Source organism: Seriola aureovittata, chromosome 5 (genome assembly GCF_021018895.1).
Source record: "Seriola aureovittata isolate HTS-2021-v1 ecotype China chromosome 5, ASM2101889v1, whole genome shotgun sequence".
NCBI lineage: Eukaryota > Metazoa > Chordata > Actinopteri > Carangiformes > Carangidae > Seriola > Seriola aureovittata.
Genome location: NC_079368.1, coordinates 6,671,880 through 6,698,602, shown reverse-complemented (window position 1 = coordinate 6,698,602; position 26,723 = coordinate 6,671,880). Strand labels below are relative to the sequence as shown.

The window sequence follows — 26,723 nt, the reverse complement described above, 5'->3', positions numbered from 1 at the left end:
TTAATGGCACCCAGGGTTGCCTCAACAAAGAGAGTGTGAAGAATTTGTTATACATGACCTCTGCACACCACAACCACAGGCAGCTCGGACTGCCAGCAGCACAGCCCCATGAAAATATGTCAACTTCACCAGCAAAACCCAGAAAGTTCTACAAAAACAACAGCTAGCCAAATCAGGGCTCTGCTTTGACATGCCTTTTTAAGAAGTGCTTTTGTAAACTGGCCTTGTAATTGTGGATTATGCGACTGACTCATGCAGACTTGGCAGGTGCAAAACACCGCATTAAAGGCTAAATATCGGTTGTTGATGTTACTTGGAATATGTTTGGAATATAAAACAGCTCACTGCACACTCAAAATGGCCAGAAAAGGAATAAGGAGATCTAGGTCGACACATGGTAAACTCAGCATTTTCTGTTCTCTTTCTCAGGAACATGTTATGTCTGCCTTGCTCTCTGGATAACCACTTTGGTTATAACAATTGTTTTAACTGTTAAAGTGAGTTATGAGCATGACCTATCCTTTCTTTTTTTGCTTTTGTGACCCCATGCCACACTAAGCGAGTCCCTGAGCCAGCTCCCGTGTCCATTTGACAAGCTTCATTTCATTCTGAGCCCATATTTTTCTTCAAGGGCCTCCGGGGCCGTGATTCAAGGCTGAGGTTGTGCTGCTGCACTGCTGAGGCTTGGTACTGGAGCGTTTAATGTCGTCCAAAGCTAACAAAGAGCCTGTGTTGTAGCCTGGCGCCCTGGTTCTGGGAGACTGAAAGAGGGCAATGCACAACACTCTGTCTTTCCTCTATAGTCTTTCCCCTCGCCTACTGTACGAGGAAACAGGAAACATCTCTATTAGCTGAGTGTTTGCCCTTCTCTTATCAAGATAAAACTGAAGAGGTATTATTGACTCTTTGTTACATTTGAACTACCCTAAATACACTGGTTGACCAATCTTTTTATAAATGTAGTCGTTTATCAGTCTCACAATCTCACATGCATAATCTCACAACTGCTGCTTGCATAGTTGCAACTGCTCAAGCTGATGCTAAAAATAAAGTTAACAACTTACAGTTAAGATTTTAAGGAACTAACTTGTTAATGCTTCACCATTATTCATGGTTGTTTTCATTCTTGCTTTAGAGTTTGACTTACGCTAATATATAATATAATATATCATTTTCAACGTTGATATTCATGTTTTTAATAAACTCAACTGTGCACATCCTCTTATCTACATCATCTTGTAAGATTTCCTACCTGTGTTTTACATGGCTGCAGAGAATAAAGCAGATTGTTGAGAGGTTGCTTGGGCACTGTTGTGATTCGAGCTGAAACAAGACATCAAGCGCAGACAGACAAACACTTTGGAGAACTGCAACACAGTGGCAGTGAAGGAGAAATTGGGAGGTCTTGGAAAGAAGAGGACGTCCTCAAAACACTTGTGAAGAACTAACAGGGATGCCAAGGACAGCCATCTGTGTTTACAAAATCATTTGCTTTCTCTTTCTGTCTCTGTCTCTCTTGCACTCACTCTGATTCACTGTTCATTCTTTACATATGCTCCCTCTGTGCCGTGTAAAATACATCGCAGATAAGGACACTAAGGCCCTTTGGGTGGAACATATGTTCAGCTCTTGCAGCTTTTTACAAGTCTGTGGAACCCAGATGAGAGGAGCTAAAGCTAAGGGAAATCTTGGCTGTAAACAAAGACCCTATATGGGCTGATATTACAGGCTGAGGAGGATTTTCATTGTTAATATTATCTTCCAAGCACACAGACTTTGTGCTACGGTGTTTTGCACAATGCCAAGTTTTTTTGTGGATTTACTGCTTTTTGGTCATAGTGTTTAAAAATGTCCTGTCTGGCCTGTGAATGTGTATTTTTATAAAAATGTATGGTGTGTTTTGATTTAGGTGGTGCCTGCCAGAATCTACATCCATCTAAAGGAGAGAGGAAAATACCTTGCAGTGTTTAGTCTAGAAGTCTCCACTATCACTTCATAGTCAGATGCCTTTCTTCCTCAAGTATTTGACTCAGCCTCCATCTGACTGCAGTCCACCAGGTTTCCACCGCTCACTGTCAGTCACATCAAATAAATCAGTGACTGTTTTTGACTCAGTAAATGCTCGTGTTGTTGACAGATCATCTGTTTACTTCCAGTACATTGTCTTTGATATGAATGAAATTCTGAAATAGAGGTATTGCTTTTGGAGTAGAACCACATTCTATTCATGAGATGAGTTTTTCCATTCAAAAATATTGCAGAACAAAATGTGGTTTCTGAGCAGCAGCAGGTATGCAGGAGCCTTTGTGCCCTAACGCTGCAAAGCCACCTTACCGACTTCCTCTGACTTTGACAGTATTTCTTTTGAGGGTTTTCAGGTGGCACAACAGTGCCACCTAATGTTACCTCACCAGGAAAAAGCCAGACAGGGACCATCAGGTACAGAGGGAGCTCCTCTTGTCGGCTGATTGGAGGATCTTGATTGACTGTTACAATGCTTTGTATGGGAGCTGGGCTTGAACTCTGAGCACCTATGGTCATGTTTGTGACTGAATAAGCCTTTTACTAGGCAGGCAAAATATGTGTCAGTGCTTGCATTAGGTTTTATGAATAATCTTAAATTGTATGAGTCAGTTTTTTTTTTAAATAGGATTATCTGAAGTCTGCCACTGATTGAGACAAATCCACTAAAGGCCTGCCTTCTTGTTTTTCCAGGTGTCTGATGTAGGATCGGAGAAGCTCTTTTCCCCTACCACACCCAAAGGTAAGAACCTGCTCTGTTTTCTCTCCATTGACTCTTCAGTCTTTCCTCCTCTCTCTCATTCATACACATAACAAAAACTGGGTTTTGCGAGTAAGTCCAAATCTGGCCCGCTCTAATCCTGTAGCTCCCATTCAGATTTAAATGTCAGCAGACATAAGCAAGGTCTGGTGACTACATATGCATACATTTTTGCCTGGGTGCCGAGTGGCATTTCTTGGACGACCCCGCCAAAGGCTTAGCCCTCCTACATATTGGTTCATTAGAGGGGATTTAGAGCCTCTCTGCCACATGCTCCCACAAATGGGAACTTCCCCTCAGGCAATACAAGCTCTCTGACAGCAGGCCTGGAACATAATGGATGCCAAAGGAAAGAGAGAGAAAGAGCTTTGTCAGCCCCCCAGACAACACAAACTGTGTGTGTGCGCATTCACATATGCACATATGTGGATTATAAGGCCTTTGTATGTTCATGTGTGATTTCATGTGATTTTATGCATTCGGTGTCCGACCACATACATGTGTATTTGGCACGTCACAGATGGACCATATGGACATAGAAGTTCAGCTGTGTCTGTATATTCACTAAATGCAATATGCTTGCCAGGTCAGAGCAGGGAGAAAGGTGTCAATTTGTGGATGCAGGGAAGGGAGGAGAGGTGCGATCAGCCTAGTAGTGACAGACAGCAGCATGCAGACCACGTTCCCCCAGGGCAGGAACCAGGAAGGAGGGCTATTAACATAAGCAGAGGGAGAAGGAGGTGGAAGTGCAGGACAATGTAAAATATGATTTTTTTTTTTTTTTTGGGATGTGTGGGGGGGGGGGGGGGGGGGGGCAGAACAAATATATCAGCAATTAAAATGTCATGTTAGTGTAACCTGGTATATCACATAAGCATATTTTACTATGTAACTATATATTAGCGTGACAGATATCACGTTCATTGTCCTTTTGTTTTGTTTGCTGTAGCATCAGTGTAAATCTTCCTCCTGCCTTTTCACAAGTAAGAGGTTTTGTTATTTTATTCACCTTCACGTCAGAGCATCCGCTGTGAAAGCTAGATTCCCCCTCAACCACATATGAAGGTGTTGCTTGGTTTAGTGCAGTAGTTTTGACTGCTGAGTGGAAAAGCATAGCTGACAACAAGGAGAGAAACCAGGCCTGCCGGCTGTGTGATGTAGATGACCTGTGACCAGCGTCGGCCTCATGAAACCAGCGTTCACAATGACAATGACTTCCAGACTTGCATGGTTTAGAAAACAACTAGACCTCGTCTGAGTCCATTTATTCTCCACCAGGCTGCTGGACTACTGCTGTTGTCAGCTGTCAGGGTGTTGACTTATTTTCCCTGCGTGCCCGTACAGAACATGGCTGCCTATAAACATACTCTGCCATGGAGAACTGATAGTACAGGCACATCCACTCATGTCAGCTGGCGAATGAAGGTCTTTGTGGATCTTGCTTATGTGCACACAGGGCTGAGGCTTAGGACCTTGGAATTACATCCAGACAATCCAATCAGAGTCTCTTGTGATTATCACACAGATCAACCAGATCCTGTTTGGGGAGTGTGGAAGAAGGGTACCAGATTAGAGTAAGGGGTTAGAAAGGGTGAAGCAGCAAAGAAATCAGCAGTTTGATGAAGTAATTTGGTGACGATGAGGAAAAAGTTATCACGCTACAATTTCAGAGATGCCACCAGCCAGCTGTCATCTCCCATTACAATGTTGTTGTTTTCAGCTCTAATGGATTCTAGGACAGTGTTTGTTTTTGGCCTAGACTGGTTTTTCTGTGTGTGTATAATGTGTGTGTAATACAGAGCAGCCCACAGGCTGTTTTCCTCTGGTTTAGAATGCAGCGTATGTGTCCCATTACCGGTCTCGCTCACGGTCCTTTGGGATCAATGAAAAGCCTGCTTTCCTCTGATCACCAGGCCTTTCGAGCTGTTGGCTGGGAGACAGATGCACACACACATACACACACACACACACACACACACACACACACACAAACAGTATGGCACACATAAATATATAATGCTTTGATGATGTTTGGCGTCCACAATTGTCCAGATAGTGAGTCTTGTTTCTTTTCTTTTCAACATGGTGCTCTGAACTTTATTTTGGTGAACAGTTACGGGTACAAACAGTTGAGGTTAAGTCCAAATTGCACACAGGCCCACAGTCTGTCATGTTAATGAAATGGTTCAGGGTTAATAGAGGAGAAGAAAGACCAACATTGTAATCAGCGAAGGCAGAGCGCTGTAATTATGCACACAGAACATGGTTTTGGGCAAAACCCAGACACCCTTGCCTTCTTTCTCTCATATTTATTTTTCATCATCTCTCCATCGTGAGTCTGTCGACAACCTGTTATAGATGTAAGCTAGCAGTACTGATAATAACACAAGCTAATAGTATCTATAATAACACAGCGCACACAGTGCAATTCTCTTTGGATGATGTTACCCAAGAGCTAGCTAAGTTCTGCTGAACGTCTGTCTGTGTTGGTGGTTATGAGGTAGGAAGGTACAGTGAAGGGCAAGCATTATCTAACAGTTATTGGTTTTTGTTTATTTCCTGTCTTAAACCTCCTGCAAATTATCGATTTCCTGGAGGATGGCATGTTTAAGTAAAAGCGCTGTGAAGACTTGTGCTCCACTCAGTGCTACTCTTATTGAATTGCAGGTCAGAGTTTACTGTTGTCACTTGCTCGAAGGCGAATGAGAAGCTAAATGTAGCTGCTGAGCATGTACACGGCACCTCCAAAGAGCACAGATAAACACCTCACTGGTAAGCCTCCTTATGACATTTCACAATGCTGCGCCTCTGGAAGTGGTGGGGAGTTATCACCTAGCTGTCAGCGGCTAGAAATATTTGAAAAGAATACTTTGGAATCTGCAGTGAATTCGTTGAATTTTGTATCTGTGTGTTTTAGAGCAGTAGTCTTCATTTATATACATACATATATTTACATATACACATATATATATATATATATATATATATTATATATATATATATATAGTCTGCCCCCCTGTACTCTCTGCGGTCTTGTTGTTAAAGCTAGGTGCTACCTGCTGCGGGTTGAGGGTAAACCCATGCGGTGTGCCAGCTAACAAACCTGGGGCATCTTAGGATAGCAGGAGAAAGATTGGTAGAAAACCCATTTCTGAAGTGGATTTGTGCCCTTGTAATCCTGATTAATTTTGACCCGTTGTGCTCATTTTAAACAGAGCATTACAGTAAGCGTGAACACAGCAAGCTCCGGGGCGAAACCAGGAGCTTAGCGGCTTTGGGAGGCTTAGCTGCAGATGGCATTTTAAGCCGGACTTAATAAATTGTTTCCATTAAACTTACCGGCCCACACATACTGGATTAGACCAGTGGAACAAAGAAAGGAGAGAGCGTGCAGACGAAGAAGGGAAAACACACACACACACACACACACACACACACACACACACACACATACACACGAATGCCATCGTGCACAGCTAACTCTGCTAACATCTCTCTGCGGCCACATGAAAGGTGAAGACAGGGTTACTGTGGTGTTCAGAGAGATAGAAGCTTTTGGACATGAATGTAAAATCCACTCACTTTAGATCCCTTGCTCGTCAGGGATGTCGGACCAATTTGCTTAATTGACATAGAAGTAAACAAACAAAAAAGATGCATAAACCATTTAGCTTGGCAGTGGATTTAGGGCTTATCCTCTAACTGTTTATATATAAACACATTGCCAATGTTGTAGCTTAAGGATTTAGGATCTGGCCATACCCTTGCTTTTTTTTTTTTCTATGGAGCCTTTTTACTCATATATCCATCTCTGCTGTTGTGGGAAATCAATTCCTTATGGTTGAACCCCATCTCTCCCCTCTTCTGTCCCGCCTCCACTGTACCTCCTTCCCCCATCGGCTCATGGCCTGCTCCCTAAGCTCTCATTATGTGCTACACAGTCCAGGGTCCCCGTGTCGAATCACTAATCAACCACCCTGTCTGCAGCCCTGCTTTCTCAATAGGTGCTGAGTGGCCTTTGTTCCGCCACTGCTGTTTGCTGCGTGTCAATAAAAAGAACTATGGCCTCCCCCCACCCCCACCCCCCTCCTCCTCCTCCTCCTCCTCCTCCTCCTCCTCTTCTTCCTCCTCTTCCGTTACCTGGGGCAGCCATAGCTACAGGCCTGCTCCTGCAGTGCAAGCTTACAGGGAAATGAAACACAGTCTCACCTGCCGGATTCTGAATGCCAGAGAAGGGAGGAAGGATGGTGATTGGAGAGGGAGCGGCAAGGTCAGGGGCAGGGGGGATTGAGGGCAGCTCAGGCATAGTGAAGTAGATGAGAGAGCATGTTTGTATTCGGCCAAGCAGCTCTCTTCTGGCCAGGTCAGTGTAATGTATCACTAACCTCGGCGGCCGGCCTGACTGTTTGCAGCCTCTCACCCATTAAATAATGAATGGAGGTTGACCCTCTGACCAACTAATCAGCTTTTCACCGCTGTTGAATCAGGATAGAGTGGAGGTAGATGGAGAGTGTGGCTGGCTGGCCAGTAAGCAGACTATATGACTGGAGGGCAGACATGTTGCTGGGAAAAACAAAAGGGCTCTGGAGGCTTCACACGGCCAGATTAGCAAGTGCTGGAATTGAAAGCAGCCATCACTGCTGTGGAATCTAAGCCTGGTGAATCTCCCCTGCAGTACCTACTGTGATTTGTTTGACAAAGTCCAGGCAGCTTGCAGGAAACACTTTCTCTATCAACAAGAACAATGTTCCTGTATTGACATAACACTTATGGTCAAGCTCTGGTGCGTTGAGGTTTGGTGACAGTCACGCTGTGAGCAAAGCGGAGCTCGAGGTTGGGAGTTTAGGATGCATAAAATTCCTCTTGCTCCTAAGACTGCCTCACTTGTTACTGAGCTTGAACGGCAGCTCATCTGTTTTCCTGATTTCATTTTAATATTAAAAAGGTACAAACTCTTTGCAGAATACAGTAGGCAGAGGGGTTAGCTAGCACTCTTAGTTCAGGAAGAAAAAACACTTGGCTATGGCTATGGCTTGTTTCTTTATTCATCTTTTTGTTATTACTGTTCACAGACGTGGGACAGCTTATGAGCTGGGTGATTTGTTTTTGGAGAAAGGGGCTGATAATAATGCTCCCTTTATTGATAGTGTTAATGCTTTTTGTGCAGCCATCCCTGTCGGAGAGATGAAAATAAATAGGGGGAGCTTGGCGGAGATAAGACATGTGTTTAATTATTAATTGAGCCATTACTGACAGAGATTGCCTTTTTTGATTTAAAGCAGGAAGGCCTGCTTCAGGGACAGAAAAAGCAATTACAGAATTCCCAGCTTGCACCGCTGCTGCCCATCGTTTCACTGTACACTGCAAGAGTGGAGTGAAAGGAGACAAAACACCCACACACACACGTCCTGTTACACTGCGGTGTTCCATAAATTATTTTAATTCTTCTTCAATATTTATAGCGTTTTAAATTACAATTACAGCGTCATGTACTATTAATGTTGAGCGGCAGACAGTCAAAGGGACCAGGCCACATTACCCACAACCTCTCTATGGCCTGGCACCTCAAAAAGCTGACGGGAGGGAATTGTTTGGTTTGTATGATTCAGGAAGTGATTTCAAACTGCACCAATTCTGACAAGCTGCCTGTTTTCAAAGACTGATTTTCTATGCACAGCAATTAGCCGGCTTGTAAAGTCATTGCTGATATGTCATGCTATCCCCGTGTGCACTCTGCGGCCCCTTTAGAGCACTATTATGTCCATTAGAAAAGTGTCTGCTCTGTGCAAAGAGCCCAGCGTGCATGAAATATTAACCGTTTAGAGTATTGGGCCACTACCGGTAGAGCTTCAATCTTAAAATAGAAACTGTGTTACATAGTCAGTGTATTTCTTCCTCTCCCTTATGTTGGCCGTAACATGTCAGAACGCTTGACACCTGTCAGTCAGTCCTATCAGTGCCTGTCATCTGTTTCAGCAAGCCCGTGGGTGGTGATCAGCTATTGTGACAGAAAATGGGAGTCACATTGAAAGCTGTGTGATTAGGCTCCATTGTGTGCCTCTGTGTTCATTGAGTGAATATGGATTCAGCTTCAGCTGCGGAGAGGAGGCAATTACAAAATCACTAAAGGCCATGAGGGAGTTTTAGGATAAGTTGTCAGGGGCATGACCGGCATTTTGTCTGCTGAACTTTCAGTATACATCTTCAGTTTATAATAGCAGGTGTGTCATCCCTGAACTGTGCTTCCCATCTGACTGTGGAGAACAGGTTGGCATATACAGAGGCGGCTTCACAGTGTATCAGATAAAGTCAAAGTGAATATATTGAATCACTTCAATACTGAGCGTTACTGTGAAGCCTCAATGTCCTCTCCTATACACAACAGAGACCCGTGCTCCCCTGAGGCCTTTCAGTGCTGTCTCTTCAGCTCAGGTTAAATGATGAAATGCCAGCTTACTGCCACCCTGCCCTTTCCATGTGCATGATACCCCTCACCTACTGCACCTCAGCCACCACACCATCAGCAGCGTTGCACACCATACTAGAAAAAAAGAAAAAAAAAAAGCACATGTGAATTTTTGCTGTGGCTGTAACTCAGATGTGACACTTACACCTCAGCTGACATTTCTATTTACGGGCTATCAGTATCAAGCACATAGCAGGGAGAAGACATTTTGAATGTTGAGACCAGGAAACAGGATTACTGTAATGGAGACAAATGGTTGAGATATTATTTGATTGATGAGTTTTTGGCTGAGCTGAAAAGCATTGCAGAGTTCCATAAATGACACCAAGGCTACATGCTGAACCTAACCCCTCTTAGCAGCAGTCTGACTGTGGTCTAGTTAACTAACTTCTTCACTATAAACAAGCGTCTCACGCTGATTAGTCACCAGTGAGTGACGAAACCAGAGGCTTCTTAACTTGACAGATGAGATGGAGCACCGTCAGTTAGCTGACCAACCTGTGAAAGATAAGTTGACTCCAGTCTCAACAAAAGCCACTGTTGAAAATGGATGTAGGCTTCCTCTGTTTTTTTTTTCTTTTTTTAATGTTTGTTTTTTAGAGGAGATAAAGCAAAGAATTTAGAGAGGATGACTCTCAAGAGCAATAGCTCTCATCACATCTTCTGTCTAATCTTAATCTTCCTCCTCCAATGAAGGCATAGCCAGCTGCAGTGTAGAAGGCATTTTCATTGTTTACTTGTGAGAATACATGACCAGCGTCTTATCACTGCTGTCAGGCCTGAAATGTAAAGCGTGTCGTCTGTGATCACTCGCAGGTTTTCTTGTTTTTAATCCTTTATTCCCAGCTCCAGCCATTCTGCCAGCAGGATTGGGTTCCCGCCCCCCCTCCCCTCGCCCTGCATTTGTTTGAAGATCCCAGTTCCCCACTTTTAAGCTCATCTGTGTTGAGCGGTTCAGAGCCAATGTTGTTTGCAGATGAGGCTGTAACGCTCATTGACAAAGCCAGATGGTAGGCGATTGTGGCCAAACACGACGCTTGGATAATGTACAATCTCTGGCAGGGGGACAGTCGTCAGCCTAGATGGATATTACAAACATGCTTGTAATGGATTGGACATTTTGGGAAGCAGTTCACACAGGCTTATAAAGATGGAAAAACCATCGCCAGGAACAGAGCGGATGTAAAATGCTTCAGATTCCATGACGGACAAGGACATCCATGCATCAGAAGAATGTGCCAGAGAGGATTCTCGGGAGAAAGGAGATGAACCCAGGAAACAAGATCCCAGATCAAACACAAATATCATCCTGCCATATGAAGTATTTTCCAAGTATTTCTAGATGGGTGGTCCTCTTCTACTGTTTGTTTAGTATTTCTGAGTCCTGTACCTTTCCAGTGGTAGCATATTAGCATCCATGTTTCTATCAGCAACTTATCAGAGACACTCTGTCTAGAAGCATTACCACAGGCTTGGACTAGTACAGTATGTTTGACAGAGGGCTGGGTTTGGAGAGGTTTGCTATAGAGCTTAGTTATTAGCCTTGAACTCAACACATGGTGAAAGCAGTAACCAGACACGAACTGCTGAGAAGGGGCTTGTGTTTTTTCCTGTATTTCACTGGGTGTGAGCGCCATTAATCGTCCCAGTGTTTGTTAACAGACAAGCGGTAATTCGCTGAGACACAGGGGCCTGCATTTGGCTGTTTCAGGGTGGTTTAAAAAAAGAAAAAAAAAAGAGCATGCACAGTGTGGTCTCCTCCAATATTCAAGCGGTCATCTGTTTGGCTGTTGTTTTTGGCTACTGGTGAATTCCCTGCACTGGGCCCTGGTGGTGGGGCCCCTAATGGCCTCTGACTGACTGTAATACCCCATTCAGCAGAGCATGGGCTCCAGCCTCCCTGGCTGTTGGGTCAGTGCTGCTGTGTGTTGAGGGGTGAGCAGCAGCAGGACTGGGATTTCACTGCTGTTTGCTTTGGGAAGGAGCGAGAGAGACTGCTCCAAAGCCACACGACCCATGGAGAATTGTGTACAGAGCTCCCGCAGCAGTATCTACCAGGGTTAGTCTGATATATGGTCTTGCTTTTGTTCGAAGATTTTTTTTCCCATGTCTTTATACTACAGTTTCATTGATGACATAAAAAATGGAGCACTGATCAGTACGGTAGTCTTTGTTTTTAAAAATCCCATAACCTAAATTGAGGCAAGTCTACGTGTCAAAGCTTTAAAAACTTGGACTTTATTGGCACAAAATGTAACATCTAAACATATTTTGCAGCATAAACAAATACAAGTTCTCTTCAGGCTCAGTCTAAAACTATCAGCACTGATAACAACCATAAAGAGACCACATCTGTTGTAGCCTACCAGTGACAAATTGCATCAAAATCATGGCTGCATGTGTTTTTGGAAAAGATCAATATACAGCTATTGCTATCACTAATGATACAGGTATTGACTCATCAGCTGTTAAGTGCCAGGCTAGTGCTGAAGTGCCCTGTGCTCCTTATCAGCTGTGGCACACTGTATTAGTGTGCTGGGTTGGCGTAGCACTGACCTAATCCTGGTAGCAGGTGCTACTGGAGCCGAGGTAGAGTGGACATGTTTTTCAGGGAGGATGAGCCATCTGGGTCTTGATACTTTATGGTGCTTAAAACACGCCATCAAGTGTGACACCCCCAGCACTTACCTTTTAGCTGCACACAATAATCTAAGCGCTGGCTGCTAAAGGGAGAGAGGAGGCTTTCAGGAGAATTTACAGGGTTTGATGTGGTGTGGAGCCTCCGCTTCGACACGGATTCAAGAAACAGCCAGACACATTTGGCGGTTTGATTTTGATTCCTCTAACTCTTTCAGTGTTGTTTTTGTCATCTGTAGTCTGAAATATGTCGAGCAGAAAGAAAAGGGTGTTTGTTTTGTTTTGTTTCTGTTTTTGCTTTTGTGCCAGCCTGCCTTGCTCGACACTTTTCTGGTGCCTTGTGTTGTTGTTGTTTTTTTGTTTTCTTTTTTTTTTCTTTTTTTTCTCCTGGTGTAGTCTGTTTCATCTCGCGAGCGATTTGGCTCTGAGTCCAATTTCGCTCCTGTTTCACCATGCGCCCCCCTTTCCTCACAGACATACTCACATTCACACATTTCCCCAAACTGACACGCCGCCTTCACACTCCAAACAAATCAATTCTGCACTTGCCACACTTGGAACACCACAGCGAAATGCGGCAGCTCATAAGAGCCCTGAAAATGTCCAGGCTGTTTTTATGTTCCTTGTCCACTCGAGGAGGCCAAACCCAGATTCTCCTACATCTCAGTGTGCGTGTCGGTGCCCGCCTGCATGTGTGGCTAGGGCTTAGAGGAGATGGGAGCACACAGTGGTAGGTTTGGGTTAGCAGCAGCCCCCCACAGGTCAGGATCCAGGCCTTGTCTCCATTAGTTTACCTGACACAACTCCTTGCACTCTGCTCTCCTCTGCCTTATTAACTAACCTCTCTCTCCCTCTTTCTCCCCCAGTCTGGGTCACTCTATCCTTCTTTCTCTGTCATGCTCTCTGTCTCTCTAATCAAGAATGATGAATGGGGTGCAAGGAAGGACATTGAATGTTTGCGAACCTGATACACCCTCCAATTGTCATTCTTTTCCTGTGGCGGGTGAGAACATGGTAGTTGGGAGAGGAGGGGGGGGGTGATTTTGAGGAGGCTTTTGTGTGTGTTTGTCTAACTAAGCTCTGTATGAGAGCTATTTCAAACATCTCCACCTTGGTCCTCCAAGTGTGTCATCAGCCTTGACATGTAATTCATCGCCGGCCCAAAAAAAAGAAAACAAGATTTTTTTTTTCAAAAGTCTACTTTCAGATATCACAAGCTCCGGCTGCCGCAGAAAAAAGGCTTGTAGCTCATAAGAACGAAGCTCTTTTGGCATGTAGCCATTAGAAGGGGAAAATGGCAGCTCTAGTCTAGTCTTCAACAGCTGCTGGGTTTCCATCTGTAAGCCTAATTATCCAGCAGCACCCCAGGAGCAGCTCAGCAGCAAGATCCTCCTATAGAAGAGGCATTGATTACATCAGTGGGTCTATACCGGACAGTGTGTTTCTCTTGGGGGCTACAGATATGTGAAACTTAACCCCAGGCACTTTGATGCACACTGGGGTGCTATCTTTAGACAAATAGACCCTATCACATCCACCCTCCCTGTAGATCATGTAGAGAGATGCTCTACAGTTTGCTGCAGACTATATGAAACAGTAAATAAGAAATTCTCAATAGATTTTAAGTGGTAAATATTTAACTATATTTTATACTGATGGTTGATTAATCTATTTATTGAAATGATTAAGAATATAATTAACATTGATATTGATAATCAGTTAATCATTCAAGTCATTTATCCAGTTAAACCTCCACTGGTTATAGCTTCTCAAATGTGAGAATTTCCTGTTTTATATCCTTGTAAATTGAATGTCTTTGGGTTTTGGACTGTGGCTCAGAGAAATTATTGCAATTTGAAGGATGTCATCTTGGGCTCCATGAATGTCATTTTTATTGACTGAATCATCTGCATTTTGGAAAGTTAAACTAGGTACAATATTTTTCCTGCAGCTGTTAGCTGATGCTGTGGTTACAGATCGGTTGGTAACATTGATTGGTTCGTTGTTTTTTATTTGTTCTGCCCTGTGCAGTGAAATGTCTCTGGTATGTTGTAATGTACAGTGTGAGAGATGGCACACTGACAGGCTCTTGAATGACAAGACAAGTAGCCCTGAACTTTGATCAGCATTGTGGAGATCAGCGGCCTCGGCCTGTAATAACAGGATGCTTCAACATGTAAACATGACAAGAAGAAAAAAAAGTGGTGGCTGATTGATGATCTCGCTCTCTGGCAGCTGTTGATACAGAAATATTTGTTTTTAGCTGTTGCCACCTATAGAATAGCACCGCTTGCTGCCTCAGCATTCTTGGCTATCAGAGGGTATTATATGACATTACAAATATGGCTGCTGTATTTGCATGAAGCAGGTGAAGTAGCTCAAGCAACATCTAAGTCGAAACCACAGCTCGTGATACTCATGGCGACAAACCCCTGCATCTGCAAAACACTTTAGGAAATATGATATGTCGGCAAAGATGTTTGTCCTTCCCCTTTCATGGCACTAAATTGCAAAGGCTGCATATGTCAAAACAGTGAATGAGGCATAGAGAATGGTTAGGAGCTGTCAGCTTCCAATTGTTGCTTTGCTTTCAGAGTGGGGAGTGAAAATGGAGATGGAGGAGGAGGAAAAGAAAAACATGCAGGCTCTTTCAGACCACTGTCATGCCACTTAGGATTTGTTGAAGGATTTTCACCCAGCCATTTCCATTCCATTGAGGAGTAATCAGTACGGCACTGAAAGATAATATTATATCCACTTAGAGGCATTTGGGCTTCATGCATGTTCATACATGAAATGAGGCTGGAAAGCAATGCCTCTGTTTACATTGCTGAGCACTTACCTCCTCCATTTCTGCTTGGACTTGAAGCTTCCTGGCAAAAGCTCCTTGTCTGTGTCTTTTATATCTCTTTCTTTCTCACTCTCTCTTTATTTCCTACCTCCTTTCCTTCCATTCTCTATGGATTGTCAGCCAGCTGGTGGGCTAAAAGAGGATGGTTTCCTGTGGGGCACCAAAGTGATACTGTTCAGGCGTTATGCGAGCTTAAGTAAAGCTGACACGCTGCTCGAGAACTACAGCCCACACTGAGCCCCACAGCAGCCCATGGAGAGACTCTGAAAAGGCCTTAAAGGTATGGGAGACACGGGGAGGCTGCTACTGTCCACTCACCGCTGTGCTGTGATGTGGGAAGCAGGAGTTAAGTCCTTTATTAGAAGTGGCAGGCGTTGTCTCCAGTCACCTCGATAATTGCAGCAACACGTCCACTGCCGTAATCAATTGAGACAGCTGCCACTGCGGCGTTCAAGTCCATAAGGCGGGCGTGTCAGGCTAATTAATGAAATGATAAGGCTAGTGCTCGCAGCATTGCACAAGTAAGTCCTGAAGGCTCCCCTTCTTTTAAGCACAAAATTCATCCTTAAAGTTCAAGTCGCCCCTCCCTTTCCCTGCCTGTTGGCTGTCTGTCCTCAGTGGCCTCAGGGTAAGAGGGGTCACCCGGGTCAGTGACAGTGAAAGGGGTCAAATTCCAGGCTGGCAGGGTGGGCCATGTCAGAGGAACCATTAGACTTGAGCTTTTCTGTTGAAAGTTCCAAGATGTCCACCCTTTTATTTAGGATAGCCCAGTGGCGCTGACCTTAGACGACCCGGCTGTGTTCATAAGAAGCTGAGACTGATGGCTGTCCCAGAACACATGAGCTCTGCTGGAAGCAGCTCTGCAGGGGGGTGGGGGGATGATGGAGGCGTCTTGCTTCTCTACAGAACATTATAGCCAGGGGTTAATGACGGTTTAACAGTGTTTTGGAGCACCACTGGACCGTAAATGACATAAAAGGATTTGGACAGTCAACATCTAGACCTCTGTCTCTCTCTCAGCCACCATTTTCCTCCCACCCACAACATTGGTATATGTGCCATGAGAGGTGAACGGCATATGTGTCCTGTACCATATGGCTGGAGTTTGAATTGGGATCCGATATGCGCAGGAAAAACTGATTCATCCCACAGCTTGAGCTGCCAGCTCTCTGAAATGAACATTAGGTTCTCAATTTATGCCTGGGCTTTGACTGTAAACGTGTTACAGCTTAACACCCATCCCCATTCTGCTGCCATCCACTCCTTTTGTCAGCTGCGGCGAAGAGACAGAGAGAAATAATTGAAACGTGCCAGCTGTCCCCACTCTTTAGCTATCTTGGCCAGCTTTCTGCTCGTCCACTCCCCCATTAACATCTCTGAGTGATTTGCAAAAACGTCGCCTTGGCTCCCCTCGTTACCAGCTTGGAGATGCTCGAGGCAGATTAAATAGTGTGAGGGAAAGCAAGCCATTGCAAATTTCTCCTATGATTTTATTATTAGCACAATGATTCAACACTGCTCAGCCCTTCTGTTCCTCTCATACAAATCATTTTGTTGAAATCACCCCACCTTTTTTTTTATGACTGAATACCTCACGGCAATGAAGTGTTGATTGGCAAGACTGCGGTTTCCTGCCTTCTGCTGGTATCTGTTATAGCCATCTTCCACAGTCACTCACTCGTGAGCTAAGCCTTGGCTGTGTGCAGATTGCTTGTCTAGAGACGTACAAAAACCAAATCATTGTGAGCTCAACCGTCAAGAGCAGCAGAATATTCTGTCAACCAGAGCCAGCAGGAGACGGATCAAGGCAGCGTGCATTCTCACATACCTTCTGCATCCTCCAACGTCTTTCAGCAGATATGCCGTTTTATTTATATATCTATCTGCTCATGTCCTTATTTTATCAGTGCCCTGACTGTTTATGCTTTGGCAAAGCCATGAAGGCGAGTGAACCGCAGTGTTTGCCTAGTAAATGAGAACACCCAGTGGCCTTAAGCCTCTCTTCACCCCCCACACCCCCACCCCCACCCATCACCAGGAGAATTTGCATACGCTCGTATCTAATCTGAAAAGGCTTTTTGCATACAGGTTCTATTTCCATGGCAGTTGTATACACTGGCGTCGGTGTCAGCATTGAGCAGGTAATTTATGTAACATACTGGTTTGCATGAACAGCATTCGTTTGCTGAGGGTTTTAGATGGAGGCCAGATGAGAATGTTCTCTAGGGCCCTCGTCTCATTGATGAGGTCATTGGGTCCATTTAGCAGGTAACTAGGTGTGTGTTTCAAATAAAGTGGTTAAAAAAGCTTCAAAGTGAATGCTTTTTAAAGGCTACAGATTTGCAAAGCATTTGAAAGTGTGCAGAGCTGTCCTCTGGGGCTTCTGCATTGTGTTCTTGATGTGTCATGTGTCAACAGACTGTGCTTTAGAGGGATATCCTGGTCACAGCAAGGAGCAATTTTATCCTTTATTGAGGTCTCCTGGATAATGACAGTTAGCCCATCCTAGTCCAACTCAGGGCCAAGCCATTCCAGACTGGTCCAAGCCATTCAGAGTTGGGCCATCTGGCTGCATAAAGGCCACAGAGGACCAGATCTGTGCCAGCTCTCCAGATGTTCCACTGGGACAAACAGGGTCACAAGTGAAGGATATCGGAGGCAGGAACAGCTGTGTAGCGACACTGTGTTCACCCCAGATTCCCCGCTGGACACATCAGTCATCACCAGTGAATCCCAGCGGCCTGTTGTCCGTCTGTTACCTTAGTCCCCGTGTCCCTCCTCTCTCCTCTCTCCATCCCTCCATCCCCCAACCCCATATCACTGCAAACGCAGGCACGTGCGCACAGGGCAAGGCCCAATTCTCCTGAGTAAGCAGGGCCGCAGGAACAACTATAAAAAGATCAATAGTGGGATGAGATGTCATCTGGTGAGCAGACCTGCCAACACCCCCCTAGGGAATGTCCCTGTCCCCCCGGTGCACTAACCCAGCTAACAGGAGAGGTGGGAGGGGGGGTGCCACCCCCCACCACCGGGCTGCCCTCCAACCTGCCTGACTCACTCACACCATCTGCTCAGGTTTGTGGGGCAGGGCTTCAGGACAGCACATTTTTTGTACAGACACTCGTATGGCATTTGTTTCACATGACTGCCTGTGGCTTGCCTACTGTTTTCCTCAGTATGTGATTGCAGGGAAAGCGTCTTCCATGTCCTGAGGAGAAGAAGAACAAAACAATGCCAAATTTGTCAGTTTGTTGAAACGCTTGAAACTGCAGTTGACAGTTGTGTGTGGTTTTGCGGCGAAGGTTTGTTGAAAAACAGCAGTGATTTTGCTACATATAGCCGGTAGGTGACATGTGTCAGAGAGGCATTCCTGTCATCTTGTTATCACTGTGCGTTCGTTTACACTCAAAATGGCTGCTGCACTCATAAAAATGGTGAAAAAGTCATCTGTTAGGTAAGGGTATTCACAGTAAAAGTGTTTTCTGCCATCAGTTGTTCGCCACTGTTGACTTGCAGTATGCTGCTAAAGAAGCCGGAGCACCTGTAGTTTAAGTAGCTATCACACATTAACTCTGAATGTATATTTACATAACAACTACACATCCTAGCTTGAAATTATTATTGTTATTGGAATGATGTAGCATTTCTGTAGCAGATTTTTCTCTACCAGATTTCTCTCGCTGTGCACTGCCCTTCACCAAAATGAAGACGTTGCGACTCTTTGTGTTTGCGTGTGTGCATGCATGTGTGTGTGTGTGTGTAATGCGCCCAGAATAAAAACTTTTTTTGCATCCATTTTCTGTTGCATCCATTTGTGGATGCGCGTGTGTTTTGTGTGAGAGTGTCTTAGCTTGCAGAGGGATTTTAATGAGGGATGGGTTGGTCTGAGCTGATACCTCCCTGCCTCCATTAGAGCCCATTAGAATCATCATTAAGATAACCCGGTGCTCGCTGTGGCCCTGGCTTCCCAGCATTAGTATTAGAAGCCCCTCTCTATCTCCTAGTGGTCGTAGTGAGACTTCATTCCGTATCACTCGGCTCACATTGTGTCTGGGAGAACAGGTTGCCACGGCAACATCACCCAACGGCGACATTTCGACTGTGGATATTTGCTTCTTCGCCTCTGTTTGTCTGTCGGTGACTGTCTCTCTGTCTTCGCCTTTAGTCTTCCCCTTTCTCTTTCGCTTGCAGGAAGAGAGACTGACAGTTTAATCCAAATCCCAGACCCCTATAAATCTGGAGGTCTATATACACCCAGACCCCAGAATTCATTTGAAAATCGTGACACCTTAGCCAGCCCCAGTTCTCCCATAAAATGCAAGGAGCAAGGGAGGGGGAGCTCAACAAATAAAAAAATAAAAGCTCTGCCCTGCCTTTTTATTGGTCTTTTTATGGGTGTTAGGATCCTTGAAAGATTAAGCAGGCTGTTAATAGGGACTGGATATTCCATTAGTAGGCTGCATATCGAGTTCTCACTGGCTTGACAGCAGCTCCCGGCTCTTCTCATTTTTTGTTACCGTTGAGAGTGCCCGTGGAGCTTTTTTAATTGCGGCACTAGTAAGCCTTCTGACTGAAGTACTGCTGCGTCTTAGCTGTAGATTAGAGCCGCCTAGAGAGCCTCATCTGCACCAGGCTGTCTTCTCTCTTCCTCTGTCTCTATCCGTCTCCATCCGTGTGTGAACGTTTTCTTTCTCAGATTTTTCTATGCATGTGATGTTTCTGCGCTTAAAACAAATTCCACCACTTGCGGCTTTGATTAGTTCAGTGTGTGTTTTCTCCATTGTAGTTGTAGCACTAACATCTCCTCAAACTCACTTTCTTTGTGGCCCATTTTGCTTTTCTTTTAACTCTGAGAGAAGTAGAATATCACCAAATATCTTTTCTTTTGCATTGATTCATAAGTGCTTTGAGATTCTTTGTATGTGAAAGGTGTTGAGATGCTGCGTTTTCTGCCACTTTAATTTTCCCGCTACAACGGCACATAATTACAGTGATTAAATTGCAACAGCCTAAGTATGAAAAGTCGTTGTTGAGTGGAATGCTGATCATAAAAGCTTCTTGTCTGTTGAAAAGACCCCTGATGAATGGTAAAGACAAAGTGGCCAAGTTCAGAGTGCTTTGCTGCGGTTTCCCAAATCCCCTGAAAGATCAGGAAGGGAGGACAGAAAAGCACAGTGGCAGAGAGGCCAAGATAAGGGGCCGTGATCTCTCTTCACAGCACAATTGAAACATAATTATTTCATGCCAGATTGTGTGCTCAGCAAAGCCCTGAATAGGGGCCGACATTTAACTTTAATTAGCTGTGATTTATTCATACTGACTGGATCGCGAGAAGAAATTGGATCATCTGATTATAGTCAAGCATGAAAATGACCTGATTAAACACTTAATGGAACCTAGGGAGAGGGAAACAGGAGGAACCTTGGGCAGAAGACGTGGAGAACATTAGAAAGGAGGAAAGGGAGCTATGTTTTACTTATCATTGATCATATATACTCCTCTGAATACACACAAACCAGGAAATGACTTGACATCAGAGATGGGCAACGCAGATGAACTTCAGATAGAGGTTTACAAATTCTCTTTTTACATTTTACTGTTTCTTTTCTCCTCAGGTGTGCCAACGAATGAGAGTCCCGAGTCCAAGACTTGTAGCTCAGCCAAAGTATCAGGGCTCCAGCGCAGCCAGGAGCAAAGCAACAGTGAGGTGCCCTTCGCGCCTCCCGTGCCTAGCCCCACCCCGGCTTCGGCGCCCACGGGCTCCCCTGCCCCTGCTGCAGCAGCGGCCCCTCCAGAGCCTCCTAGAACACGCCTCCCCACCCCGCCTCCTCTCAGTGTCAAGAAGGAGCAGCCGCCTCCACCCCCTGTCCCTACCCCTCCCCTGCTGAGGCCACCACCCCATCCCCAGCCCCACCCTCCTCACCCACACCCGCACCAGGAGCCCCGTGTTCTTCCGCCTCCACAGCACCACGCACGGCCAGTAATCAGCCACCAAGTGCACCACCCACTGCAGTACAACAGCCTCCACGACATCAGGTGGGTTGTAACATGGGCATGTTTGGGAACTGGGGCAGGGACGTACAAGAGGGGAGGCATTTGTGATTCATTAAAAATGGCTGCTTACCAAGAATTAGCAGTGAAAAACAGCCAATAAAAACACACACTACTTACAGTAACATACCCAGGCTGTAACTGTAACACACTGGTGTTAGATTAGTGGCATATTCAGCAACATTTCAACCTCATTTGACCAGCTGAGTGATGTCTGTGTAAGACCACTAGGGATTTCAGTATTGCTGACTAACAATAACGTAGCAGAAATTCAGTATTCAGTTTATCACCGTATCCACCTCTATACAAGATCAGGGTGTCACACTGTAGCCAGTATCTTTTAATGTGTCCTTTATTGTTAGACTGATGCGTTTTCACCACTTTAGATTTTCTCCATGAACCTTGGAGGAAGGTTGTGTGTTTTGCCAGAAACCTCTACTTTTCTTTAATGTGTCCTTGCCAGTCTAGTGGAGACAGCAATAAAATAAACTGCAGCAATTTCAAAATTAATATAATGTAGTCCAACAAGATACTGTGCGATTTATATTCTACACAATATCAATATCGAGTTTTCAAGCAGATATTGATTTTCCGCCACACAAACTTGCAATAACTAGCTGTCAGATTTACTGTATTTCATTGAGCAACACTCCAGCACATTCAACTGTTTTCCATTTCATCTCATTTTCTCAGATTCTGCCCTCACCTCTTTTTTTAGTTCAATGTAAGAAGCTTTATTGGAAAATCATTCTTCTGTTGTCAAAGCAAAGTGTCAAATGTATCAGTAACGCTGAACTAATACTGAGCTGGCAACAAAGCAAGTGAACTCATGTATACAATAAATGGAAGCTGTAAAAGTTGGTAGTGTTTTCACCAATTACATCATAACTACTGCATTCTTACTGTACACTGAAGAATGAATAAAATACAGGAAGTATTGATTAGCAGTATGAATTATAATTCTTTTAATTGTATTTTTTATTTTTTTTTTTTTTGCTGTGTACCATTAACTCTTCAGCCACAGCAGCAGTCCAGTGGCTCTTCCCAAACAACACTTGCCCCCATCCCCTCACCACCACCTCAGCGGGCTCCCGTCCTCGGCCCCCGCCTTGCCTCTCTCCATAGCCAATCTCTCTACCTCGCATTATTCCTCCCTACGGAGCCCGGCCCATCGCCATCCGGCCATGTTTGCAACCCCAGCCACACTGCCTCCACCACCAACCTTACCAACCAACAGTTTAGTGGTGCCTGGGCACCCCGCCGGCACCCCCTACCCAGGTAAAGCCGCGCACCTCACATGTTAGATGGTAGCATGCCAGTGCAGACACAAAGTCCAACACTGGCTCTCCATGTTGGTCCTTTGTGATTTGGTTTGTTATTTTAACAACACCTTCTGACAAAATAACAAAGTTCTGCAAAAGTACTTATTGAACGAATCTCCAGCATTTTCTTTATAAAAGCTTTTTCTTAACACATTTAGCTGCATCTTTGAATACTGCAATAGTGTATATAGATACTCTTAACACAGGCTCTGTAACAGTTCGTATAGTGAAGTAGGCATTTTATATTCCAGCATACAGTATCTTATCTCTTAAGTTGTACTAGACTTGGCTGCACAGCTCTACTGCCTTTATGTCACACATTTACATATGCATGCTACAGCACCAACACTCACTAACTGGAGAACTAGTCTTCAACCGTAATAATTAGTTGAGGATTTTTCAACTGTTAATGTCATAAAATGTGATATATGGTGTTGAAACTAGTCAAGTGTTCATATATGATTTCCTGATCTGGTAAGTGCTCATTTATTTATTTTTTTTACTTATTTATCCTTTGATACTGCACAGAACAGCTCATCCAGGCATACATTTTTTTTTATATTTCTAAACGTGCATGTGGCCGTTTTTTCATTGCTACTTGTCTGTAGGTTTATTTCCTCCTTTACTGATTTTAAATATGGAACAGAAGAGGCTGTTACACTGACGTTGTTAAAGAAAACACATTTTGGTAAATAAGGGCGTTTTCTTATGATAAAAATATTGATTCTAGTATTCCTCCCAGATCCCAGTCACCGCCTGTGCATAGTGAATATTAAATGATAATTTTGCATCTATCTCAAAAGCAGTGTACGGCGCACATGAGATACTAAAGCCCGTAGTAAAACAGTAAGCCAGTTAAAGAGCCCTTTCCTAAAAAGTCAGCATGTTCCTTTAATGTTCTGGCCATAAATATAAGTAATGTCGTCCACTTAGTGCAGCAGCTACAGATGCTTCAAATACCCAATTACCAGTAATCAATAATTTGAGTAATTTCCAAAGAGCTTCACTAGCAAATCACCCTTTTGCAGCACAGAGTGGAAATAAATCTGATTTAAATGTAAAAAGCAATAGTGTGCTGCTTCTCCTACAAGTCATATGCTTTAATGTCAGGTCTTATTTCCACTGGTGGAGAATATCATACATCATTTTCTAAGATAGTCTGTATTTATAGCAGCATAGAAAGGGTAGTGAGGTCACAGTATGAGGGCTTGGATGCATCACTGGAAAATGTCAGCTAACAAGTGGACAGTCATCACAGCTGGAGACGTCTTGAGCAAAGGCCTATTGAAAACAACAATTTACCCTGTTGAAAAATGTCATGCAATCTGATACATCAACAACCGGAATTGTGTTTTCTCTTGTAAACGATAGGTGAATTCTAACAATTTAATAATATGTTCAAGTATTTAATCAGAACAAACTATTTCATTCAGCAATAGAAGGAAAGAAATGTCTCCAGCGATGATGGGTGTCTCCAAAGTATGTGATAAATATGCCAGTTGTGCATTGACTTTCTAATAGAGGGCAAGAGTGTGTGTGTTTTCTGCTGGGATGACTCTTGGTTCTCTCTTGTCTTTAGATACCAGCCTGTTGATATCATTCAACCAACCAATCATGTATTGCCAGCCTCATTCGGGGATTCTGATTGGCACATTGTCACAGGCAACTCTCTTACCACCACCAATGAGTCCCCACGTAGAAAACCCTCACAGCATGAGCTGGAGAAACAGAGAATGCCAGGTGACTATTTTCTTTCTTCTCTTCTACCCTTGTTGTGAAGACTGACTGGGCGCCCGTGCCTTTTTTTTTCTTGTGTCCCCCCTTTCCCTCTCCCTACCCCTTTTTTCTTTTTCTTTTTTTATTTTCTTTTTTTCTTTCTTTTTTTTTCTTTTTTTTTTTTTTTTTTTTTTTTTTTTGGTTTTCCTCGCTCTCCTTTCTTGCAGAGCATGACCTCCTGAGGCAGGAGCTGAACAACCGCTTCCTGGTTCAGAGTTCAGAGCGGGGCCGGGGGCCGTCCGCCTCGTCGCTGGCCCCCGTGTCGCTCCTGAGGGCCGAGTTTCACCAACACCAGCACATGCACCAGCACCAACACACCCACCAGCACACCTTCACGCCCTTCCCCGCCAGTCTGCCCCCGGCCGCCATCCTCACCCCGCCCACCGCACCCCCCATGGTGCGTACCCAAGCCAGAAATGTGAGGATAAGTAAAACAGAAAAGTTCCAGTAACTTCCCACCCACCTGTCACCCCTCCCAATCTCCCCTCTTCAATCAGTTCCTCCCTTTTTTTCTTTACCCCAAAATTCACCAAATATGTCCCGTAGCTGTAGGAACCCCTCCCTTCAAAAAATATGCCACTGATTCAGTTTGAGTTTTGCTCTTTGATTTCTGCTGCTAAAGTCTGAGAGCTGACGAGAAGCTGGGAGCGTCACATCAGTTCCACTGTAATAAGGCCAAATGCTGGGCAGACACGGCCCACTGGCTGCCACCTTCCATTACACACATCACATACATCCACTAGTTCATCCACATACGTGCAGGCTGCTGCTCAGGTTGGTCAACCCTGACCAAGCACATATTTATTTTCATGACCTTCAACTTCTTCATCCACAGTGGAATCATGTATTAAACTGTACATACACAACATGAATCACTTCGTAGAGGCCCTTATCTGACTCATAGCATGTCTACCAAACCAACGTTGCAAAATTTAATTTAAATTATTCATCTTCTTCTTAACTTTGACATAGATTTTGCTGTTCAGTGTTTGCTGAGGATCAAAAACGGAGAATTGCCTGAAGGCAGGCTTTTCAATTGTTTGCATATGGATGTGTTTTAAATGGTTTTGAATGTTTTCATTTGCCTGTTAACAAAGAGCAACAAAGGCGCAGTCAAACAGATCTGTGTGTGTATTTCTGCAGACTATTTGTGTGCAAGCTCCTTGCCACGCGTGTGTGTGTGTGTATGCGCGCGTGCACAGCTCAACAGCAACCGTACTTGCCAATGACAAATTCAAAGCCGGTCAAATAACTTGTGGATGGCTGTGGGATGACATCACTGCAAAACTGTTTTGATAATGTTTCTAATTGCTTCCGTGCTTTGACTGCCATCAAGTCTGGGAGGGGGGGTCAAACTCTGGCAGCTCTCAGATTAGTGCAGAGGAAAAAAGGTTATAACTATTCATCCATCATTTCAAATGCACAGCAATCTCTCACAGTCGATTCAGACGGGGGCCCCATTTGTAGCTTTTTGGCATTAGTCTAATAGATCTAATCCATCATGTCATGACCTCTGATTGAGAGCCTGTGGTCCCATTAAGGCCCTGTTCCAAGATTATCCCCATCCTGTACATTAGAAATCAAAGCTGTGGTATTTATGGCACAGTCTCAGATAAGTGTAGAGACCGTTTAGACTGTCTTTCAGCCGACACACATGCCGCTATCTGGTCTTCTGTTCATTCCTGACATGGTAGGAATTATATACAGTACACAGTCCTCTCTTTGAAGATGAAAGAGGCGATTTTCTCCATCTCACTAATGCTGGCATTATGTAGCCCGTGATGTACATACTCCCCCATCTCTTGTTGTGTTATTACGATGGGATTTGAGACTGCCATTAATGTCTTCTGCTGTTTTTTTTCCTTTTAATTGAAACTGTGTTGTTACTTAACTTATGTCTTTTCCCTCCCCTCCCCTCCTCTCCTCGGTAACAATGCTGTTTTTCTTCTTTTTGGTGCTTGCTTAAAGAGGCAGCAGTAATGATGATGTTGTGGTTGTCTAACTGTTTTGTCATGAAAAGGCAAACCACGTATGGCCAAGTTGTGCTTCCTCTCTCTCTCTCTCTCTCTCTCTCTCTCTGTCTGTCTCTCTCTCTCTCTCTCTCTCTCTCTCTTTTATTTTCTCCTGCTCTCTAGATGCCCCATGTCATTTCAACTATGTAACAGCCCTTGGCTAATGGCTGTAATTAATGAAATTATGAAGCCTCTATATTTGTTTATTGTTCTACGCCCTCAAGCAGCTGGCCTGCCAAATGGCAGCAGTGTCTTTGCTACCCCGCCCCCTTGCCCCAGCCTTGTCTTTGGACAAGGAATATCCTTAATTGTTATAAGATGAAATATTAAGCTTTAATTAGCCAAAGCTGTTTACTATAAAACTGTGACAGGCACCATAAATTACAAGGGCAAGAGTTTTTTTTTTTTTCTTTTTTTCTTTTTTTTTTTTTCTTTTTTTTTACAAGGCCATAAAGCAGCCAAAATCCCTCTCCCAGTGTCAGACATTAAACAGGCCGCGCCTTCAGAAATGCAGAGGAGCTGTTTAATGAGCTCGGAAGCTGGCTCGGCGTTTCCTCTCAATAGGCTATCTGTCTTTGATTTGGGGCCATTATCACCCACAAACAGGGCCGTCAACACCATCACTGCTGCTGCTGCCATTTTGTGTGCAGATGTGAATGGCCCTGGTTCACCAAAGGGCCCCTGACCCAATCCCTGCCTCTCCACCAGCCGCTCAGCCAACCCTGCACCCGCTACCCCCACAACCACCCGTGCTGCAGCACACGCACACACAGAAACACTGATTCATACCCACTCATTTTCTTGTTTTATGAAAACCCGAAACGTC

General features: G+C 44.4%; 1 protein-coding gene across 8 annotated transcripts in view; it reads left to right on the top strand.

Moving 5' to 3' along the window:
• fbrsl1 (fibrosin-like 1) overlaps window positions 1–26,723 on the top strand; it is a 274,940-nt gene that overhangs the window by 237,094 nt on the left and 11,123 nt on the right. For 6 of the 8 annotated variants that reach the window (XM_056375522.1, XM_056375521.1, XM_056375525.1 and 3 more), the window contains 4 exons: window positions 2,716–2,764; window positions 20,352–20,772; window positions 21,806–22,065; window positions 24,053–24,303. In XM_056375522.1, the coding sequence (XP_056231497.1) occupies window positions 2,716–2,764; window positions 20,352–20,772; window positions 21,806–22,065; window positions 24,053–24,303 (981 nt within the window). Of the gene's footprint in view, window positions 1–2,715; window positions 2,765–20,351; window positions 20,773–21,805; window positions 22,066–23,688; window positions 23,850–24,052; window positions 24,304–26,723 lie in introns of all 8 variants that reach the window. The other 2 variants (XM_056375520.1, XM_056375524.1) reach the window with 2 other exon arrangements.